The sequence below is a fragment of the Benincasa hispida genome, chromosome 6, assembly GCF_009727055.1.
Source record: "Benincasa hispida cultivar B227 chromosome 6, ASM972705v1, whole genome shotgun sequence".
Taxonomy (NCBI): Eukaryota; Viridiplantae; Streptophyta; class Magnoliopsida; order Cucurbitales; family Cucurbitaceae; genus Benincasa; species Benincasa hispida.
In genome coordinates this window covers 30,549,337-30,571,781 of record NC_052354.1, presented here as the reverse complement: position 1 = coordinate 30,571,781, position 22,445 = coordinate 30,549,337, and the positions used below count along the sequence as shown (strand labels likewise).

Below are 22,445 nucleotides of genomic sequence, written 5' to 3'. Positions count from 1 at the left end.
AACTAGAACATAGTCACCCGAAATCAGTGGAAGGATATGGAAGATGGATGTCTATTAGAAATCTACCTTTAGATTGCTAGTGTACGCATATGTTTTGAAGCTATAAGTGCCTATTTTGGAAGATTGGAATCAATTTAAAATGAAACGTCAATTCTGCTCAATGTAGCTGAAGCAAAAATTCAAGTTAAGAAGAATCTTTGTGGTTTTATGCCTGCAACAATAGAAATTTCAGATGCAAGTCGAGAAAGCATCTTTTTAAATTATGGTGATATATAGAGTCAATGGACCCTCCAAACAAAGTTAAAGGTGAATTATTTGTTAAAGATTTCTCAAACCCATTTGATTTGGTTCGTTTAAATCAAGTTATGAAAGATGAAGGGGTGGCATTATCAGTGTTGAGTCCTGAATGGGCATTCCTCGAAGCAACAGGAATTTCAACCAACTTCTCAAGAAATCCCCTAGTATCCAGATTTAAGACAAAATAAGGTAACACTCGGGCTTCTTGCTCGCCGGAAGAAAAGTTAACTCAGCTTTTATTAGATGAACAACACACCATAAGCCTAAACCGGTCTGATGTGAACACGAACAATTTAATGAGGAGAGAGGTAGTCGTGGATTTACAACCTCAAGAAAGTAGTCGGACAACCTCCTTATCTGAAGGCGCGAATGTTGGATTTTAAAAAAATACTATGCTCTTTTCTCGATGGAATGCCAAAAGTCTAAAACGGTTGGAGTCGACCTTATCTCCGACAATAAACATTCTCCATTCCATAAAGACATGTCTAAAGCCGCCTCGTCGGTAGAAACTCCCTCTTCAACTGGTCGTTCGAAATCTGAGTCACCTAAAAGGAATTGGTTCGACTTCCCGCCAATTGAGTCAACGGAAAATTTACTGCCAGGTGAGATGATATCCAAAGAAGATCAAGGGTCTTTTCCACCCATTAATCACCACATTCCCTGATCATCATTTGACGAAGGGTTAAAGAAATCCTTGAAAGATATTCCATCGCTCCCTGCTCCAAGAAAAGTGTATCACCATCTTCTGATTGCACATTGAAATCCAAAAGTAAAGCACACCTGTTCAAACCTTTCTAAAAGCATTTCATACAGAAGAAGACAACCTTCCACAATGTTTGGACAGCCATGGTAAACGTGGATTTACTTGAAGAACGCTGCATTAAAGTCCAAATTCCTAGATGCTCTCCATATCAGATATTTCTCATTCTAAATCTTGTTCTTTCTCCTATTCTGATTTCAAAATTGCTGGCTCAAACGTAGCCTTCGTGCGAGGCTCCCCGTTCAACAAGCCGTTAATCAAAACCAAAATTATGATTCAGATGGAGATTCTATAGCCAACATCAGCAATGAAGAGTTAGAAAGATCAGATTCAAAGGCTTTCCAAGAGGAGGAAGAAATTCATGATGATCATTATAATGCCTTGCCGTGCTTATTTCAATCAGAAGGACCTGCGACTGATATTACAAACGTCTCACCCTTACAACCTATTGACAAGACGGAAATTCCACAAAAACTTCTATCAGTAGTGGAAAATTGCGACTTGATCCTCTGTTGAATTCCAGTGTAAAGGCTCCTATACAACATTGTCGTAGGATGAAGATTCTATCGTGGAACACAAGAGGACTAGGCAATGATTCCAAAAGCTTGGCTCTAAGAAGAAGCTTAAAGAAAATAAACCTGGGTTTGGTCTTGATCCAAGAAACTAAAAGAGATACATTTGATGTTAGTTTTATTAAGGAGTTATGGAGCTCAAAAGACATCGGTTGGGACTTTGTGGGTGCATTTGGCAAATGAGGAGGCATTCTAACTATGTGGGATGAAGGAAAAATTTGAGTCTCGGAAGTGCTAAAAAGAGGTTATTCTTTATCTGTGAAATGTTTGACTGTTTACAAAAAATCATGTTGGATCACAAATGTTTACGGACCTACTGACTATAGAGAGAAAATATTTTGGCCAGAATTACTTTCACTTTTAGAATACTGTGATGAACCTCGGTGTATTGGAGGGGATTTTAGTATCACCAGGAGAATTCAAGACCGTTTTCCTCGGGGGAGATTAACAAGAGGAATGCGGAAGTTTAATAAGTTCATTGACTTGGCAATGGAAATCCCACTTAGCAACGGTCGTTTTACATGGTCACGAGAAGGAATTGATGTATCATGTTCGCTTTCTTGATAAATTCTTAATCTCCAATAACTGGGATGAGTTATTTACAAACACTAGAGTATCAAGACAAGCACGCACTTTCTCAGACCACTTTCCTATTTTGCTTGAAGCCGGTTACTTTGAGTAGAGGCCTTCTCCCTTCAGATTTTGCAATAGTTGGCTGGACATCAAAGAAAGTTGCAGAGTTATGGAAAGGGTTTTGAGCTTGGGGGATCAACAAGGTTGGGCTGGCTTCATTATTTTCTCTTAAGGAAAGTGAAGGATGCCTCGAAGAGCCGAGTTTGAGAATAAAAAGAAAAGATCAGAGGAAGAGTTACCGAAAGAAATTGAAAAATATGACTTAGAAGTAGAACCAGAAAATTCTGTTTAGGAAAGGGATATGAAAATCTCCTTGAAAGCTGAAATGTTATCTCTTTACTGAATTGATGAAAGGAATTAAAGATAGAAGAGCAAGCTAAATTGGCTGAGTGTCGGAGATGAAAATTCTAAAATTTTCCATTATTTCTTGGATGCAAAGAAAAGAAGGAATCTTATTTCAGAATTGATAAACTATCAAGGAGTATCAACACACTCCTTTAAGGAAATTGAAGACTTAATATTGGGATTCTACTCCTCTTTGTACTCCAAATCTCCAGGTTTTAGAGCTATCCTTCTCAATTTGCAGTGGCCTAAGGTTACCCATAACCAGAATCTCTTGCTATTAGCCATATTCAATCCCGATGAAATCAGATTTGCTTTGAAGTTGGGAAAAAACAAGGCACCCGGACCTGACGGATTTACAGCAGAATTTTGTATAAAATTATGGGATTATTTCAAAGATAACTTCATGGACTTATTTGAGGAATTTTATAGAAATGGCAAGCTAAAATTGTAGCAAAGGTACTAGTTGAGCGCTTAAAGAAAGTTATGCCAAGTATAATTGCTACTGCGAAGCGCTTTAATTGAGGAAAGACAAATTCTAGACCCGGTTCTCATAGCCAATGAAGTGGTAGTAGATTACCGTTCTAAGAAAAAAAAAGGGGTGGATTTTAAAACTTGATCTAGAGAAAGCATTTGATCGGGTAGATTGGGCCTTTCTTGAAAAAATTCTTGTTGAAAAGAACTTTGATTCAAGATGGATTTTGTGGATAATGGGCTGCGTATCTAGCCCAAAATATTCAATCTTCATAAACAAAAGGCCAAGGGGAGGAATCAAAGCTTTGAGGGGCATAAGACAAGGTGACGCTCTCTCGCCTTTTCTTTTTCTACTAGTCTGTGAGGTATTAAGCGCACTTTTGGACAAGCTTCATGAAAAAAGGCAAATTTGAAGGTTTTATTATTGGGAAAGATAGAGTTCATGCATCCATCCTTCAATTCGCCAATGATATATTGATCTTTTGCAAAAATGATGTTGAGATGTTAGAAAATTTTAGGAAAACAATTGAGTTCTTTAAGTGGTGCTCAGGGCAAAAAGTAAATTGGGAAAAATCTGCTTTATGTGGCATAAATATTGATGATAACAAGCTGTTTTCAGTGGCGTCTAGTGTGAATTGCAAGGTCATTCACCATCTTTTATGTACCTTGGTCTACCTTTAGGAGGCTACCCTAAACAAGTAGAATTTTGGCAACAAGTGATTGATAAAATTCAAGGCAAATTGGATAAATAGATGAGGTACAACCTTTCCAAAGGAGGTCGTTCCACTCTTTGTAAGTATATCGCATATCCCTACTTGTTATAGGTCTATCTTCTTGATGCCAGAAAAGGTGGTCCTAATTGTAGAAAGACTAATGAGGAAGTTCTTTTGGAAAGGACATTCAGGAGGTAAATTGAACCATTTAGTTAAATGGGACATAGCTACCCGAACGCAAGAAGATGGTGGGCTTGATATTGGAGATATGAAAAATTAAGAATCTAAGTCTTTTGGCTATGTGGGGGTGGAAACTTATCAACGACGAGAATTCCTTATGGAGCCAAGTTGTTAAAAGTATCCATGCTAGAAGCTTGTTTGGATGGCATACCAATGGAAAAGCTAATTGCAGCCTTTGTAGTCCTTGGATTAGCATACCAAGAACATGGTTAAAAGTTGAATCATTGACCGCCTACAAAATTGGCAATGGTAGACGGACTGCTTTCTGGCATGATCCTTGGTTGGATAAAACACCTTTAAAAACCTCCTTTCCAAGACACTACAATATTTCTTTAAATCCAAATGGGGCTGTCCAGGAATATTGGGATTTTGCACTTGACTCTTTGTCCATCGACTTTCGATGACTACTCAAAGAAGAAGAAATAGATGATTTTCAACTCCTTATTGGTCTGCTATCTACAAAATCACTCACTTCGAATCCGGATAATAGATTTTGGGAATTAGAAGAAAATGACACTTTTTCGGTAAAATCACTTGTCAAACATCTCTCCTTGGCTTCTCCCATAGGGAAACAGTTGGAATTGGCACTGTGGAAAACTAGAAGCCCACGGAGGAGAAACATCACAATTTGGATAATGTTATATGGGCTTCTCAATTGTGCAACCGTATTGCAATTGAAACTCCCCTCTTACAGTTTATCTCCACAAGTTTGTTCTCTTTGCTTGGCAGATTCTGAAGACTTACAACACCTGTTCTTCAGCTGCACGTATGCAGAAAATTGTTGGCTACAATTGTTCAATTGTTTCAATCTAAGCTGGGCTTTTGGTAATGTTTTTAAAGATAATGTTCTCCAACTTTTGACCGCTCCTAAGCTCAAAGAGAAACTGAGATTAATTTGGATTAACGCAGTTAAAGTCTTGTTACCTGAGCTATGGTTTGAAAGAAACCAAAGAGTCTTTCATGAAAAAGACTCTCCTTGGTCGTTCAGATTTGAGACCGCCCGTTTCAATGCTTCATCATGGTGTTCTCTTTTCAAAGCTTTTGAAGATTTCTCCATACAAGACATCAACCTTAATTGGAATGCCTTTATCTTTCCTTCTTTGTAATATCTAGATGGATGTGGCTAGATTTTCTATTGGTTGTATTTAGACGTTATGTCTTTGTGCTAGCTTTCGATTTTCATTGTAATACTTTGGTTCTGTTCTGATCCCAAGTTGTTTTTGGGAATTTGTTCTTGGTTTGTTTCTTTTTTGGATGTGATGAGAGTGCTAAGGGGGTGCCAACCTAGTTGAGATGTTCGGGTGCACTTGCTGATCCTATTGTTTTGCTTTGTCTCTCCATGTATTTCCTTTCTCTTTGTACTGTCTATTCATTATCTTAATGAAGAGGTTTGTTTCCTTTTTAAAAAAAGTGGGATTCCGCCTTACTTTCCTTCTCTAAAATTCATGTGTTTGTAAGTAATGTCTTGGAGTGATGAGGAATTTTCTGTGGGAGGGTGTCGATCCCATTTGGTTTGATGGGTAGAGGTTTTGAAACCTGTGGATTTTTGGGGGCTTAGGTATAGGAAACTGGTGTAGCTCTATTAGCTGTTTGGGGGTGTTTGGGGCATGGACTTGGTTATTATAATCCTAGGTTATTATAGCTGAGTTATAATAGTTTGTGTTTGGGGTATAGATTATTTTAGTTTGGGTTATAATAGTATATGTTTGAGGTGTAAACTATTTTAGTTCGAGAAGGAAATAGTACACACTGTAGCAAAAAATTTAAAAATAATGAATGTAAAATAGTAAAAACGGTAGCAAATAGTAAATACGGTAGCATATGGGGGTTTTAAAAATAGTGTTGACTGTAGCTAATTGGGAGTTTGAAATAGTATTTACTGTAGCAAGAGGTGGTTATTATAGTCTTAGGATAGTGCTTGCCCTAAACGTCCCATTTGTTTTTTGTTGAGTGACTTCCTTTTGTTTGGGTTTGTTTCTAGCCGTTTAAGACTGGTTGTTAATTAGTAAAGTTAAAAAATGATGAATGTAAAATAGTAAAAACGGTAGTAAATAGTAAATACGGTATCAAATGTGGGTTTTGAAAATAGTGTTGACTGTAGCTAATTGGGAGTTTGAAATAGTATTTACTGTAGCCAGAGGTGGTTATTATAGTCTTAGGATAGTTCTTGCCCCAAACGTCCCCTTTGTTTTTTGTTGAGTGACTTCCTTTTGTTTGGGTTTGTTTCTAGCTGTTTAAGTTGTTAATTAGTGGTTTCTGTTATTCAGTTGTAGAAGGTTGATTATTTGTTATGTTGTAAAGCCTTCAGCTGTTTCCTATAAACAGGAGCTACTGGTTCATTTTGAGGTTAATGAGAATTATTATTCAACTTCTTAATTTTGGTTTACACCAGAAACTTGAGTGTAACAACCAATTTTCTAAGATATGCTAATAGGCCGTTACTACATGCAAATTGATCTTAAAACACAAACTTTACTCTTTTCAAGATGGTAAGAACATAATTTAATAAAAATGAATAAATTGAATAAATTCATTTGTTCAAAGTACATAAAACAATTTATCGAGGTCCTTAACAACATAAGTTTAAAACAAGAAAAATAGTTAAAAAAAAATATCATGTATTTGACTGCTAATAACCAAAACATGAAAGACATGAAAAACATGTGCGGAAGTGTTTGTCTGGTCCCATTGGCATGGTCACAAATTTTTCTTGTCATTTGCCGGTCTGTCTTTGTCTTTACCTGAAAAACATACCATAAGAAATGGTGAGTATCAAAATATTCAATAAGTGATCCCATTATTGGGGTAAGACTTTGCATTCATATCCAATAAATGCATTCATGCTAGTGGTACATGCATACTTTAATTTATCATGGATAGTCATCTAAGGGAACAATTTAACTCTTCCTATCGTAGGGGGATGTACTAAGCATCTTAAACATAGGTAGTAGATCCGAAGAAACACAACTATACATAGGTAGCAAATCCGAAGACACACTTAACATAGGTAGTGATCCAGGAGGAACATAGTCATAGGCATAGGTGGTGATCCCATAGGAACACAGACATAGGATAGGTAGTGATCCCATAGGAACATAGACATAGGTTAGGTAGTGATCCATAGGAACATAGTCATAGGGCATAGGTAGTGAACCCAAAGGGACATAATCGTAGGATGTACATCGCTACCGATAGAAAGGTCAACTGTCACTAACTTAACTAAAATGCGAAATACAGTCGGTGGATCTCATATTGTAATCATATTGTTATAGCTAACTTATCTAGCATGCGAAATACAATTAGTGGGTCCCATATCATAACCATATTATCATAGCTCATAGGTGTGAGCATGCTCATATCGGTCTTTTCATTCATGTAACATAGCAAAACATTTCAACAATTTCATAGCAAGCTTATGAGACTTATCCAGCGTAACATAATCATCTTAGTTAGGGTGCTTGGCTCAAAGACGTTCCAATAGTAGTGTCACTTACCTCGAGAATAAGCCAAAATGTAATAAGCAAACCAAAATCTTTTCTATCTTGAATAAAAAAGTCCTGAATCAACCCCCTAAATACATATTGAAATTGACTTAGATATTTAGGGCTTAAACCAACTCATCCCAACAATTTCCGATACTTACCCAATGGGTGGCTTGCTCCAAAATTGCTTTCAAGCTTAGCATAGAGATACCAATCTACACAACCATAATTAAGGATTTAAAACTAATCCAAAAAGGGTTCCAAAGTCTTAATACTCACAACTGTGCAAAAATGCTCCTGAAACTTTTTGGACAATTTCAGAACGACTTCCAAAATCCAAGTTGATGCTTTAAACTTATGGGCATAAACAAAAACCCAAAGGAAAATTTGCTACAACCCACCAATTGTTCCAAATCTTGTTAGATGCGCATTAATCCACCTTCAAAGCCTCAATCCATCGTCAACAATCTATTGATTGGGACGGCTGTGGCTATGGACGATGGTGGTTGCTGTTCACAATGGGAGAGGGAGGAGAGGGAGAGGAGAGGGAGGGGGAGGGGCGGGGGCGGGGCAAGGATGGGGGCAGGTTGCCGTTTGCAATAGCAGAGGGGGAGAGGGGGGTGAGGCTGCTGTTCACAATGAGAGAGAGGGGGGAGAGGAGGAGAGGGCAGCACTATCACAATGTGAGAGTCAAGAGAGAGGGGGAAAGGAGGGGAGAGAGGGGAGACCGAGAGAGAGAGTGCTGATGGACGACGCCAAGGAGAACGTCGAATGAGAGAGGAGAGGGAGTGGAGAGGGGGAGAGAGAGAAGATCTGAAATAAAAGTAATAAGCAAAAATGTAATAAGCAAACCAAAATCTTTTCTATCTTGAATAAAAAAGTCTGAATCAACCCCTAAATACATTTTGAAATTGACTTAGATATTTAGGGCTTAAACCAATCATCCCAACAATTTCCGATACTTACCGAATGGTGGCTTGCTCAAAATTGCTTTCAAGCTTAGCATAGAGATACCAATCTACACAACCATAATTAAGGATTTAAAACTAATCCAAAAAGGGTTTCCAAAGTCTTAATACTCACCAAAACCGTGCAAAAATTGCTCTTGAATTGTTGGACAATTTCCCAACGACTTCCAAAAATCCAAGTTGATGCTTTAAACCTTATGGGCATTAACAAAAACCCAAAGGAAAATTCGCTAACAACTCACCAATCATTCCCAAATCTTGTTAGACCGCGCATTAATCTACCTTTAAAGCCTCAAATCCACTCATCAAACATCTATTGATTGGACGGCTGTGGCTATGGATGATGGTGGTTGTTGTTCACAATGGGAGAGAGAGAGGGAGAGGGAGAAGGAGGGGCAGGGGCAGGGGGGGGGCGGTGGCGGGGAGGGGATGAGGGCGAGGTTGCTGTTTGCAATGAGAGAGGGGGGGAAAGGGAGGGTGAGGCTGCTGTTCGAGAGGAGAGGTGAGGTTGCTATTCACAATGTAAGAGTCGGGGGGGAGGGAGGGGAGAGAGGAGACCGAGAGAGAAGGAGTGCTAGGATGGACGATGCCAAGGACAATCGAGATGAGAGAGGGAGAGGGAGAGGGAGGGAGGGGAGAGAGGAGAGATCTGACTGGGAGATCGGTGCGACAATAGTAGATGGCGACGACCATCTACTGTCGACGGTGGCTTGGCGAGAGTTCGGCTAGGCAGAAATTACCGACATGGCTGAAGGGGAAAAATTGATAGTCTGATACCTTTTTCCTCTTTTTGTTTCCCTAATATGTGTGTGTGAAAACCAAATCCTAATTGACTATTAAAATCAGTATAAAATATATATTTATATGTATATATTCCTTTTCCTCCTTAAAGGGGCATTTGGGGTAAGGAGTTGATTATTATACTCCTAGGTTATTATAGTTGGGTTTTAATAGTTTGCGTTTGGGGTGTAGACTATTTTAGTTTGTGTTATAATAGTATATGCTTGAGGTGTAAACTATTTTAGTTTGATAAGAAAATAGTAAATACTTTAGCAAAGAATAAAAAAATGATGAATATAAAATAGTAAAAATTGTAGCCTTAGTAAATATTGTAGCAAATGGGGTTTTAAAATAATGTTTATTGTAGTTAATTGGAGGTTTTGAAAGAGTATTTACTGTAGCAAGAAGTGGTTATTATAATCTTACGATAATCTTTGCCCCAAACGGCCCCTAAATTCCCTCTTCTACAATTTAAACTCAAAATTTAAGTCTTTTATCACAAACAACTTGAATTAATTTACTGAACACATTAAATCAATTTTCAACTCCAAAATTTCAAAATATAATCTTCAAATAATTCGAGATAATTAGATTAAAACTACCTAAAATTTGGGATGTCACATGAGAGCCTGTAACTAGCCCCCACTTTGGGGTTCTGTCATTCGCATTATGATTGGGAACGAGGGATATTGTAGTTATCTTGTCGTTGCTAGGAGAGTTTCGATACTTTGTAGGGAAAGAACTTTTTCTTTTGGAGCCCTAGTCATTCAGAGTGCTTTTCCTTGTCTGTTCCTTCATCCTTTGTTTGGTTAGCTCTTCTCCTTGTGAGATTTAGTTTTTGCCTTTATGTGGTAAATACAGTTTTCCAAGAAGGTGAAGTCTTTCGTCTAGTCGGTTCTCTATGGTAGGGCGAACACCTTGGACAAGGTGGTTAGGAAGATACCTAATTTGATGGGGCCGTGGTGTTGCATTCTTTGCATAATTGTAGCAGAGGACCTTGATCTTATCCCATGAAATTGTGACTTTGCCTATGTGTGTGGACTTGCTTCTTTGATAAGTTTGGTGTTGAGTTGGCTAGACATTGCGATTGCAGAGAGATGATTAAAGAGTCCCTTCTCCATCCTCCCTTCGAGGATGAAGGAAAGTTTTTGTGGCAAGTAGGGGGGGTGTGCTATTTTGTAGGGGCTTTCGGGTGAGAAGAGTAATATAATCTTTCAAAAGAAGAAGCTTAATCCTTTTGATGCTTGGTCTCTAGCTAGATTCCATGTTTCTTTGTGGCCTTCGGTCACAAAGGTTTTTTGTTATTATTTTCTTAGCTCTATTTTGCTTGATTGGAGGCCTTTCTTTTAGGTAGCCTCATTTTTTTTTTGTATGCCAGTGTATTTTCATGAGTAATTACAATAAGTATTATGTTTGCTTTTCGAATTAAAGGCTATGAACCATACAAGATCACAAAAACAATAAAAAAAGGTTGGACTCATCTTAAAATCCTCTCTCGGTTCTTTCCTTCCATGTTAGCCACAAAATAGTTTTTAGGAGTGTGGAAGGGCCCTTGTTGACCTTGATGGAGTTGACATTCAACATGCGGAAGAGATTTGAATCTTAAACACTCTAATTACATTAATTTTAGTGGATTGGCATGCATATTCATAAAATAACGGAAATAGGGTTTTAAACATACAACCTTTGATGAATCCTCCAAAATGCTTCAAATCTCCCTGATTTTCTTCTTCAATCTTTGAAGTAGACCACCACAAGAGTCTTCTCTACTAATCCCAGATCTTAGATTGGGTGGTGGAACCCAAATTGAGAGAGATTTGGTGTGGTTTTGAGAGTAGGAGTTCAGGAAAAAATATTTCAGAATTTTTCACTTTCAAAATCAGATTGCATGAATGAATTCTCTTCAAATTAACATGTATTTATGTAATTTGGCATGCAAGTTGATTAAAGTAGGAGATTGACACTCAATCTTCCACTAATTAAGTGGAATAGGTGGAAGCCAAATGGAAAAAGTGGGAAAAATCCACTTTCCATTTTAAATTGATTTTCTTTTAATTTAATTTTGATTTTCAAATAAAACAAAATATTTTTTTTTTTTAAAAAAAACCTTCATTTTGAATTTGAAAAATCAAGTTCAAATTTATTTAAAATACTTTATTTTAAATGAATAATTAATTAAACAAATTTAATTAATTATTTAAATAATTTAATATCAAATATTAAATTAATTAAAACCATAATCCAAAACATGAATCCTTATACATGTTACTAATATTTAGATCTCATTTAAATATTTCCTACTTTCCAAAACTGTTTATTTCGTTAATCAAATGCTTAATTATATCGAATATAATAATCAAAACCCTAAACTGAATTTGAACATTTCAAATTCTCTCAACACACTATTCTAAGGTTTAATCCTTTTATGAGCTAGTAGAGGGACCTAATGGACCTACAAATCATGAGTTTTAACGATTTGAGATTAATTGATTAAACTTTTTTAACCGAATTGATCAATGTTCGTTAACTACCGTGACACTCCACTATAGCTCAGTAGTTGCACTGTCTTCACCGTAGATATATTTCTGTCCACCTGATTTAAACATAATCAGTAAGTCAATCCTGCACAGGTTTTTCGATTTATAGCTAGGTCAAAAATACCATTTTACCCCTATAATACATCTTGCTCTTTAAGTCTCAACTGATCTTCTAATGAACAATTGGTTTATGGTTCTACTATTAAACTAAGTCCCTCTCAGTCATAGAGAGGGTGAGCCCCTTTTGTTCAAGACCAATAGTCAGTACTTAAGGCAACAACCTATCTGTTAACCCTAAAACGGGTAGGATTGAATTCTGTCTTGCAGGAATATGTCCCTAGCTATCTATCCGATCTTACCCCTAAAATGGGAGGCTTAATGAGCGGCGATGTTAAGCCATTCTCACCCATGTAGATTAAAGGATAATTTCGAATAAACAGAAGTTCATAGTTAGCTCAAGATTAAGATCAAGTTACCTTAAGTCATTGAATTGAAATAGTCAGTTTTAATAGTAAAAGTTGCTATTTCGTGATCCGGTCTTATGAAAACATCTGCATAAGATGCCCTCACTCGCATGTCTCCACATGAACAACTATGGGATCACATTGTTTGTATCACTATACAAAGTGGGCTGCATCCATAATATCCCCAAGATAAGGTACCCAACCTTATTCATATATTTATAGACCGTTTTGGCTATAGACTTAAACTTGATCCTTTTTATGTCTCTACATAATGTTCAAGTATTCATATTATGACCATGGGTTCGTTAGTTAATTGGATTTAGGAATCTATAAATGCAATTTATGTGTTCAATAATAATTTTAAAGAAATAATCTCAATAATATTTTTATTGAAAATAGAAATATGTTTAAAGTTTACAAATGGTGAGTTTTAGGACATATAACTCAATAGACCTTTGGTCGTTGGTGAGGTTTCATGTTTTTTTTTTTTATTTTTTTTATTTTTTTTTATTTATTTAAATAGAAACATTTCATTGATGAATGAAAGTTTTCATGTTTCTCTTTGGACTTTGATTTTGTGGACTTTTTTGTTATTACCTACTAGGGAACATTTTACTCAATTGGAGTTCCTTTCTTTAGAGGTTTTTTTACACCTTTGTATTCCTTCATTCTTTCTCAATGAAAGTAGTTGTTTCTTTAAAATAGTCTTTGTTCTTTAAAGTAGTTGTTAGTTACAAAATAGTCTTGACCACATTTGACCGGTCAATTGAGGCCATTTAGTAAACAATTTCAAGGAGGACTTCCTCGTGGACCATGTGGTTGTCGTTGGCAAATTTTACTGGTGCAATTTCAAATCCCAATGCTTTTGTTTGTTTTCACTAATGTACCTTATCAAGTTAGCTGAGAGAAAGAAAGACGAAAAAATATATAATAAATCCAATTTTCCTAATTTTCTATTTACAAGAATGTCCCAACTCTGACACTCATTTTTAACAAAAAAAAAAAAAAGAAATAAAATAAAAGGTTTAGGTGAATAAGCTGCCTTCTCATCATGGTAAATCATTCTCAAATTTTGGTCAAGTTAATGTGCTTATAACGTTTCAAGGCTACCAAATAACTTGTGAATTTTCCAGACGGCTAGGATTGTGCTTGAGGAATTCAAAGTTGTGATGCACTCATCAGATTCCATAGCACCAGTGGGGATCCTTCATCCTGTTTCCTTTCATTTGAAGTATAAGGAAGAAACCTCTTCTCTTGGTGTATGTGACAACACCAATTTAGTTGACCATGAGAAAGTGGGTCTTCTATTTGAAATTCAAGGAGATTGCTTTCAAAATTTCAGCACATTACAATCGGTTGCTGATGCCTCTAGTGTCAATCATATACTTAATGATGTTCCAGATGATAGACTTCAAATTTTATGTTCAAGGATGCAGAATACATTTTCGATCTGTTGCTGGTTGCAAGATTCATGTGATACTTCTCCAGGTTGATTAAAGATATACAGCGCCTTTTTTTAAATTATTTTATTCTTATTCTTATTATTCTTTTATAAAAAATAGAAAAAGATGCACAGTTTTAAAGTATAAAATGTCATATTTACATTTTCAAATTTAGCCTATATTTATTGTGATTTACCATGGTCAATCTTTTGGTTGGCAGGTCTGCAGGACAATCTGAAGACTGTTCTTAGGAAAGTAGAATCAGAACTTCTAGCATGTGGTTGTGGATGGAAAAATGTGCTCTATATTCATCTCTATCTTGCCGATATGAATGAGTTTGCTTTGGCTAACGAAACATACGTCAGTTTTATAACACAGGAGAAGTGCCCTTTTGGTGTTCCATCACGCAGTACAATTGAATTGCCTCTACAGCAAGTGAGATTGGGAAATGCATATATTGAAGTTCTGGTGGCAAATGACCAAACGAAAAGAGTTCTTCATGTGCAGAGTATTTCATCTTGGGCTCCTAGTTGCATTGGACCATATAGCCAGGTAAAAATTCCTCTCTTTCATAAAATACTGCATCTTAACTTGGCAAAAGATGGTTTTACTCGAGTTATTTTATTCAGACCCTGCAGATGACATTAATTGGGAAACAAGTCTGTTATTGATCTCATGAAGTTTACTTACTATGTTCATTTTATCATTTCACTTTGAGAAATTACCATCTAGTAATTTCGTATCTGTTGACTAAACCTTTTATTAGAGGTTCAAGGAAATTAATTGATTTACATAGCAAAATTATCCCATTCATATAGTTTTGATTCACTTTTGACCAATTGGAGATATCTTTTAACTCCTTTGGTCCAGGGCTTCTCTCCCCTCCCCTTTTGTAATTTCATACATCAATGAAATTGTTCCTTAAAAAAACAAAGAAAAAAAGAGAGAGAGAGAGAGAGAGAGAGAAACATAGCAAAGTACAGATGTCACTAAGCATTCCTTTGTGCATTCTTTTTACACGAGTTAGAAATTTTGTTGGTGGACAGGATCTCATAAATAGTGGTCAAATTAGTTCCTGGTGTTTAAAAGTAGCTAGAGAGCTTCTGTGCAAAATCTTTACATTTTAAAATGCATTTTCTTGAACTGTTTATTTTGGGGAAGAGGATTGACCTAGCTTTAGAAGCCTTTTTGTCAGTCTTTTTGTAATTACTCTATTGTTATTGGTGCCAATTGGTGTTTTTAGGTAATAAGCTTCCTTCGTGTTCTTGAGGATGCCTTGTCGTCCATTTTATGTTCTTTCTGTTGATTTTGTGTTTTAACTTTTAATACATATTTATTGTAAATATGCATTATGTGGTTTTTCTTTTTATATTAGTAATATTTACTATATTATTGTGATAGAATGATGATTTCTTTACCATATATTTTGTAATGGGTCTGACTTCTATATAAGGTCAGTTTTTCCAATTAGAAATATGACACAATCTTAATATGGATTAAGACACAGTAAGAAAATCAAATTAAACAATTACCCTGATCCTAGCTGCCACTTACTGCTGTCAGCCATTGCCCTCACCATTCACTCAGTGGTCAACGTTGGTGGTATCCACTCACTGGGGTCTGCTTGTCGTTGTTGAATTAATGATATCACACCATCTTATATAAGCACAGTGGAAATGACGAAATTGTTGTTTTGATTGTGTATGCAGACTATGATTTTTTCAAGTCATGCGATTATAACCTTAATCGTGTTTAATCTTACTTAAGAAAAATGTATAGGTTTGGCAATTACCATAGGGAGTCTAATGCATATACCAGCTATAGTTACGTTTTTATTTTTAGGTGGCTATTGTAAATAGAAGAATCAAAATGATTTCTACTTCCTAACTAGTTCGAAGTTGACTACATGTTCATTTCCAGGCAACTTTGCATAAGGAAATCCTTTACATGGCCGGACAATTGGGGCTTCACCCTCCCACTATGACACTTTGTAGTGGAGGTGCTACAAATGAGCTGGAACAAGCATTAAGAAATTGTGAAGCAGTGTCTGAATGTTTTAGAGCTTCAGTGTCTACATCTTCTGTTATATTTGTCACGTATTGTTCAACTCGGATACAACCAGAGGAGAGAAAGAGAATAGAGGACAAGTTGCATGGTGTACTTGAGGAAATGAGGCATTCCGATAAAGATAGTTTGTCAAAACTGCTTGATACCATTTTTCTGTATATTCATGTACCCAATCTTCCTAAAGGGTAAGCTTTTATATGTGTAGTGAGGTCTTATTTTCATCGTACTTGCGCTTATGTTGGATTATTTATTTATGATTAAAATATCATTTTGGTCCCTATACTTTGATGGTTGTTTCATTTTAGTCCAAGTACTTTCAATAAAGCTTAAAAATTGCCCTTGCCTATTAAATTGAAATAAAAAATGAGGTGAGTTGAAAAATAATTAATAAAAAATGTGAAATATGATTAAAATAATCAATTATTATTATTCTTAGTTTTACTTTTAAATTTCTCTCTCCCTCTCCCATCCTCTTTTTCTTCTCCATCAAGCTTTCTCATCATAACTCCGGTCCCGATTCCACTCCCCAAACTCCCCGGTGACCCCTTGCCGGAAGGTGGAGAGGCCACCGTCAACATTTTCTTCCACAAAATTCCCTTTCTCAAACTAGTTCTTGATCTCGCTGACCTGCCATTTTGGAAGTTTTTCACCGATCATCCCCATCTGCCAGATTGGTTCATCATCGATTTCAAAGCTACTTGGATCTTCGATATTTCTCGAGAGTTTTGAATTTCGATTGTTTTCTTTTGCGCAATCTTGTCAGTATTTCTCACTTTATTGGCCCATGTTCTTGGGAGTGGTTTGCCTCTGTCGGAAATTTGAAGTCTGATGTCGCTGCCATCGGTTCACGAGTCTACAGTGGGCGTACTGGCAACATGAAGCAGCCGAAATTCGTGCTGGATTTTTTGAGATGAACGATTCTGGAATGAGCGATTGTGACATGGGAACGAAGATTGTTTCTGCTAGTTGAGCAATTGCAGTTCGTAGTTTTAACGAAGATTGTTTAAGAAACAGAAAGAAACAGAGAAAGAAGTGGAAGAGAGAGCTTGATTGAGAAGATGATGATGATGGAGAAGAAAGAGAGGATGGGAGGAGGAGAGAAATTGAAAAGTAAAAAATAAGAATAATAATAATTGATTTTTTTTATTCATGTCACCTTTTTTATTATTTTTTTGCCAACTCACCTCATTTTTTTATTCCAATTTAATAGGGAGGGTGCCATTTTTAAGCTTTATTGAAAGTATAAGGACCAAAATTGGACATTTAAAAGTACAGGGACCAAAATAAAACAACCATCAAAGTACAGGGACCAAAATTATATTTTAACCTTTATTTATTTATTTTATTACTCTATGCTCATTTTAGGTGCCATAGTTTTACTTTTCTTATTGCAAATTGGAAACACCTTTTGTACACTGTATGATTTGGTTCCCTTATACTCTTGGATATTTTCGGTATTTCATTTATCAATGAAATTCTCTTATCCAAAAAAAAAAAAAAAAAATACTCTATGCTCATTTTAAAATAACAAATTAGGAAAGATGAATTCTTTTAAACGATTATTTTTGGTTCTTGTAGATGTTGAAAATCTTGTGATGCACCATCGGTTTGTGTCTAATTTATTGGTTTTCAAAATTGAGTAGGTGGCTTATGACATTTTTTAAATTTGTTTCTTTCATTTTTGTTTTTGATTTTCAGTATTTTCTTTGCAGAGCACTTGTTGAAGTAAAGCCTATTCTTTATGTTCAAGAGAATTTAGATACAGCGGAAGGAACTCTTCATGACTCGCCGAAGTTACGGATCCCTACATCCTGGGGTTTCCAGTATGAACACTGGCACAAGTCTTGCATTCAGAAATGCATTGTTAATGGAAAGATATGCGCGGCTGTATTGTATATGACAAATGAACTTGCTCGGAACATTTGTTCTTGCTTGCTAGGAAATCAGATTATGGAGGAGCACTTGGAGTTAGTTTCCAAATTCTGCATTTATCTTCTCAATGAAGTTCTCTTGGATAGCGCATTCTGTTGGGAAGATATAAAGGTTAGTTAAACTGGAAAAATGTCATTTATTTTTTTCACACCCTCAAGTTGACTTGCTTTGCCTGTCAGTCGTTGGGATAGACAGAAAATTGAAATGGAGAAAAATATATCAGAAAAGTGATACAGGACAGGAGAGTTCTGGCCTTGGCTTGTGGGACTGCATTATTGGTTTAGTTAGCAGTGAATTCCGTAAGTTGGGTTCTCCATATTTCAGTTTGGAGGGAAAAATGTTATATTTTTGTTAAACTTATTGTAAAAGGGTATTCTTGTAAATGAAAAATTAGGAACCTATCCATTTTCTGAAAAAGGAAAACTTGTAATAGTTTAAGTCTAAAGTTCTGGGGATTTGATTAGACTAAATTATTCATATCTTTCTCGTAGACTTTCTTTCTTGTATTTATCTTGTTACATTATTAGCTCTAAATGATTAGAGGAAATTCCTGAATTCTTCATGGTATTTCTTTGTTGGACAAAATCAAATCTAAATTACATTAGTGGTGGAATTATTACCATTTCAGGGAGGCCTACGATTACTCAAGCCATGTTATTGAGTACACTTCCCTGCTTCTTTCTTTTCAAGTCCTCAAGAATATTGATTTTCGAGAAAATTCCCATGATTTCCTTGTGGGTGGCTCAAAGTCCCAAGAAAAGTAGTTTTTTTGCCAGTTGGATTACTGTTTGCTTTGCCCCAAAGATTGGCGCGGAAACATGCTTTAGCTTGCTAAGTAGGTTGAGAAGTTTCTTAACTAAAGTAGGTGTCACAATGCTATTAGAAGTAAATAAGTTGGAAGATTCCTATGTATCGCTAATGAAGGGACCCAAGTCCCAAGAAATGCATGTACTGCTAGAGGCTCTTGGAAATTGATACATTTATCATTAGAAGCTTTCGGTGTTTTCTTTCTTGGCAATAAAGCGAAAACAAATTTTCATAGAATGTCTGGATTGGACAGAGCTGCTACATTTATCCTCCCAAATTTGAGCCTTTTTTTTTTTCAGGTCGAAACTCACTAACCAATTGCCTCTAACCTTTCTCCCTCACCCTAGTAGCAAATCCCTCTGAACGAACTATCCCAATAGCATATCTATTGTAAGTCTGCACCACTTCATACAAGCAAAGATTGTTTCCTAAGAAATTTCTGGTCCTTGTTTTGCCAATTTGTTTCCTAGACGGTGTCAGGCAGTGTTACATTACATGACACTTAGTGTTTACAAATTATGGTTGGTAAATGTTGTAAAGAAACTTAGGAAAGAGAGAGTCTTGAGAGCTTGTTTTCTGTTTTAGAACTGAATGAGTTGTTACAAAATGCTTCCTTATTGGAGGGTAGAGGAAGATGTGGATCGTATCCTTTGGAGCTGCAATTTTACTCGGTTTGTTTGGGGTTACCATTTTGTTGCATTTGGAGTTTTGTGGAGGGAAAGAAACAGTATAACCTTTTGAGGAGTTGAGAGGGGCCCTTGCAATACTTGGTCTTCTATTAGGTTCTATGTATCCCCTTGGGCGTTGGTGGCAAAGTTTTTTTTTTTAATTATTCATTAGGTCTCATTATACAATACTGAAGTTACTTTCTTTAGTGGGGCCTCCTTTTGTGGGCTTTTTTTTGGATGTCCTTGTATCTGTTCATTTTCTCTAAACGAAAGTTTGGTTCTTTCTATAAAATGAAAATATGGGAAACATATTTCTTAGGCAGAGCCACATATATTTCTGAATGGTGATAACAAAAGATAAAGTAGTCACCAATAGAACATCAGATAACGTTATACTCTATAGTTATTTGGCTGCACTATTTGCTTTCACATCAGATAACCCTCACGAATATTTTTTAAATAATTTACTGTTTCTGACATATTGTATCGTTTTTGTAGAATCTAAGGTTCTACTTTCCAACTAGCCTTAATATTACTCTGGAGGCTGCATCAATCATATTGTCTCGTGCTTTCGATGAACTTGCTGAATCGAATCCAACAATCCATGTTGATCGGTTCTTCAACCTCATCCCAGTCTTAGGTGCTGGACGGACACCAACATCCATGAATGATATATTGACGTGTGAATTATTTGCTCAAAAATCCTGAGACCAACTTGCTAACTGCTGCTCTTCTATTCTCTGGCCTTCAACTTATTAATCTCCTCCCCAAGTTTACACGACTGAAGTGAAGAAAGAAATTTGCGGATTCTTAGTTATGGAGGTATGTCTACTCCCTTGCATGACAAACTCTTTATCTATGTAGTTTTTGGGAAAATTCTTGGTACTATACTAATATAGTTTCTCTTATTTGACACGTCATTTAATAATATATTAATTTATTATATGGGCCATACTATTTTTAAATGCTATTGTTATGGCAAACAATGCATAAAGATGGTATGATAAATTATGGAAAGCAATGAATGAAAGTAATATGAAAGTTTCTTCATACGACCATAGTAACAGATCTTTTCTTTCAGTTTCTTCTCCTAAAAAGATATAGATATATAGCTTAGATTGATTTGTATTATTAAATTTATTGTAATCTGTACCAATTCTCTTCGGAGGGAAAAATATTTCGTGAATGAATTTTGTACCACTGATATTTTTTGTTTTAGAAGTATGAATTTCTGTTTGAAAGGATCTTAAATTAGAGCACTTCACGTGAGATACTTAGATTACAACTTTAAGGCGTTGCTGTAAAATGCATTGGAAGCACAATTCGAGCAGTGTTCTACTGTTGCATTATTCTTGGCTTTTGACATTTCATACCACGGGAGTCTTTGTAGGTGTGATTGAAGTCTTTTTAGGTGTGATTCAAACGTTTGTTCTTTTGATGGAATATGGAACTTTTCACAATCAATGCTATGGGATTTTCCTTAAAGATGTTTGATTAAGAATTTATTTGGACGGTTTTCTGTATTATTATTATTTACTGAATATGAATTTTGCAGAGTGAAAATTGAAAACTTATCGAAGTAAGTTTTCAAATTTAAGGTAGAAATATATATAGTCAAATAAAGTGAAACACAGATCTTGATATAATTAATTCAAGATAAAGTCAAGGTCAACTGACTATATTGATCTCCAAGGAGGAAAGTCTGGACACTCGTTTTCAGTTAACACAAAACCTAGACTTAACAAGAACTACTATGTAGAGGAAAAGAGAGAAACTAATGTCATGTGTTGATTCTCGTTCTTGTACTGATCTTCACATTCACGAGCTTTGAAATCACTTTGACTCTCCAAAAAGTCTCTCAAAACTCTCTAGAACGGTAGAAATCGAGTTAGGGTTTGTTTCTCTAGAAGGTTCTTCCAAAATCTGTTGAAAAAGATGTATATAGAGGTAAAATTCGGACAACGTTGAGATACTAGAGATTACATCATGACTTAATTAAGTTGCAGCCTTATCATCAATGGTGGACAAAATCTCATGTACTCAAACCTGCAAATATACAAACATTAAACCTTACATTAGGGTTTCTTCTATAATATGTAATCCTGTAATCGTGGATCATACGATACTTGCATAGGAAGTGGAAAATTGTGGAGACTATATTTAACAATGTAGTTTTTATTTGTTTGGACCTTCTCTTTATGAACCTTTGTTTTTTTTTTCTTAAAAGTTGTTTCTCGAAGAGGGCCCTTAAATAGCCTATTCCATGTGGTTGTTCCTTAATCAAGATGGTTGAAGTGCTTGATGTCTTCCCCATCCTTAAACAATGATAAGTCTAACTACTGTCTTCTTGTCCTTCCCCATCATTGCGAGCCCTAGATAATATATGAATGGGACCTTCACAACATCATTATCGTTCTGAAGGGCACATTCCTTGCACATCTCAAATATGGACAAGTGGATTTCCTCAAGATTTTTGAAATACTTTAGGAAGCTTGTGGTGGTACATCCTTCTGTACCATTGTCCCTGGAGATTGTTACGATCTGGTAACTAGTTTGATTTCTTTCTTTGTCAATGTGTCAAAAGTGGACTTGAAATTGAAATCGATCACATTCGACCTATTGTCTTCGGCCTCCCTTAACATGATGTGATGCCACAATGAACTGCTGAAGACATTAACATCGACCAACCCCCAAAAGATAGTCCTCCGAGAAATATTCAACTGCGAGTAGGTAAGCTTATTCTTGATCTCTGTGTTTGAATTACCCATGTGGACAAATTGGCAACTTGGCCTCAACACTTATTGTCAATTCTACATGACTATTTTTCTTGCTTACAGACTATTGACATCTTTGTTACTATCCATAGATCTCCAACTCCGAATCAAGTTCTACATCTCATTTGTGCTGTCGTTTTTCCCCAAGTTTACAAGGTCAAGTCTGTCCAGGAATACAACATCAATTACATGATTTGTCAGCCATCTAAACATCTAAACCCTATACCCCAACCAACGAGTTACCAACGATATAATGCAGACAACGTAAAACACACCCATGCCCTCAAGAATAGTATTCAACAGCTACGAAAACATCAAACCTTTGAAAATTAGGAAAATTAATCTATCAGCCTAATTGAAAATGGTCAAATGGAAAAATGGTATCACGATGAATTTTAAGTGTGGGTGAAAATGAGGAACACAAAACGGAAATATGCTTAAGAAGCTTTTTGTGTCGTTACAAAGAATTTTCATGTTTAATTTGGGTGTTGTG

At 36.0% G+C, this 22,445-nt stretch overlaps 1 protein-coding gene across 2 annotated transcripts in view; it reads left to right on the top strand.

Annotated features, from left to right (window-relative positions):
• The window catches only part of LOC120079428 (diphthine--ammonia ligase), a 36,150-nt gene extending 15,920 nt beyond the window's left edge, over positions 1-20,230 (top strand). For both annotated transcript variants that reach the window (XM_039033601.1, XM_039033600.1), the window contains exons 9-13: positions 13,396-13,750; positions 13,925-14,256; positions 15,625-15,956; positions 17,484-17,814; positions 19,677-20,230. In XM_039033601.1, the coding sequence (XP_038889529.1) occupies positions 13,396-13,750; positions 13,925-14,256; positions 15,625-15,956; positions 17,484-17,814; positions 19,677-19,886 (1,560 nt within the window). In that variant the 3' untranslated portion in view covers positions 19,887-20,230. The remainder of the gene's footprint in view (positions 1-13,395; positions 13,751-13,924; positions 14,257-15,624; positions 15,957-17,483; positions 17,815-19,676) is intronic.
• The last annotated feature ends 2,215 nt before the right edge of the window (positions 20,231-22,445 follow it).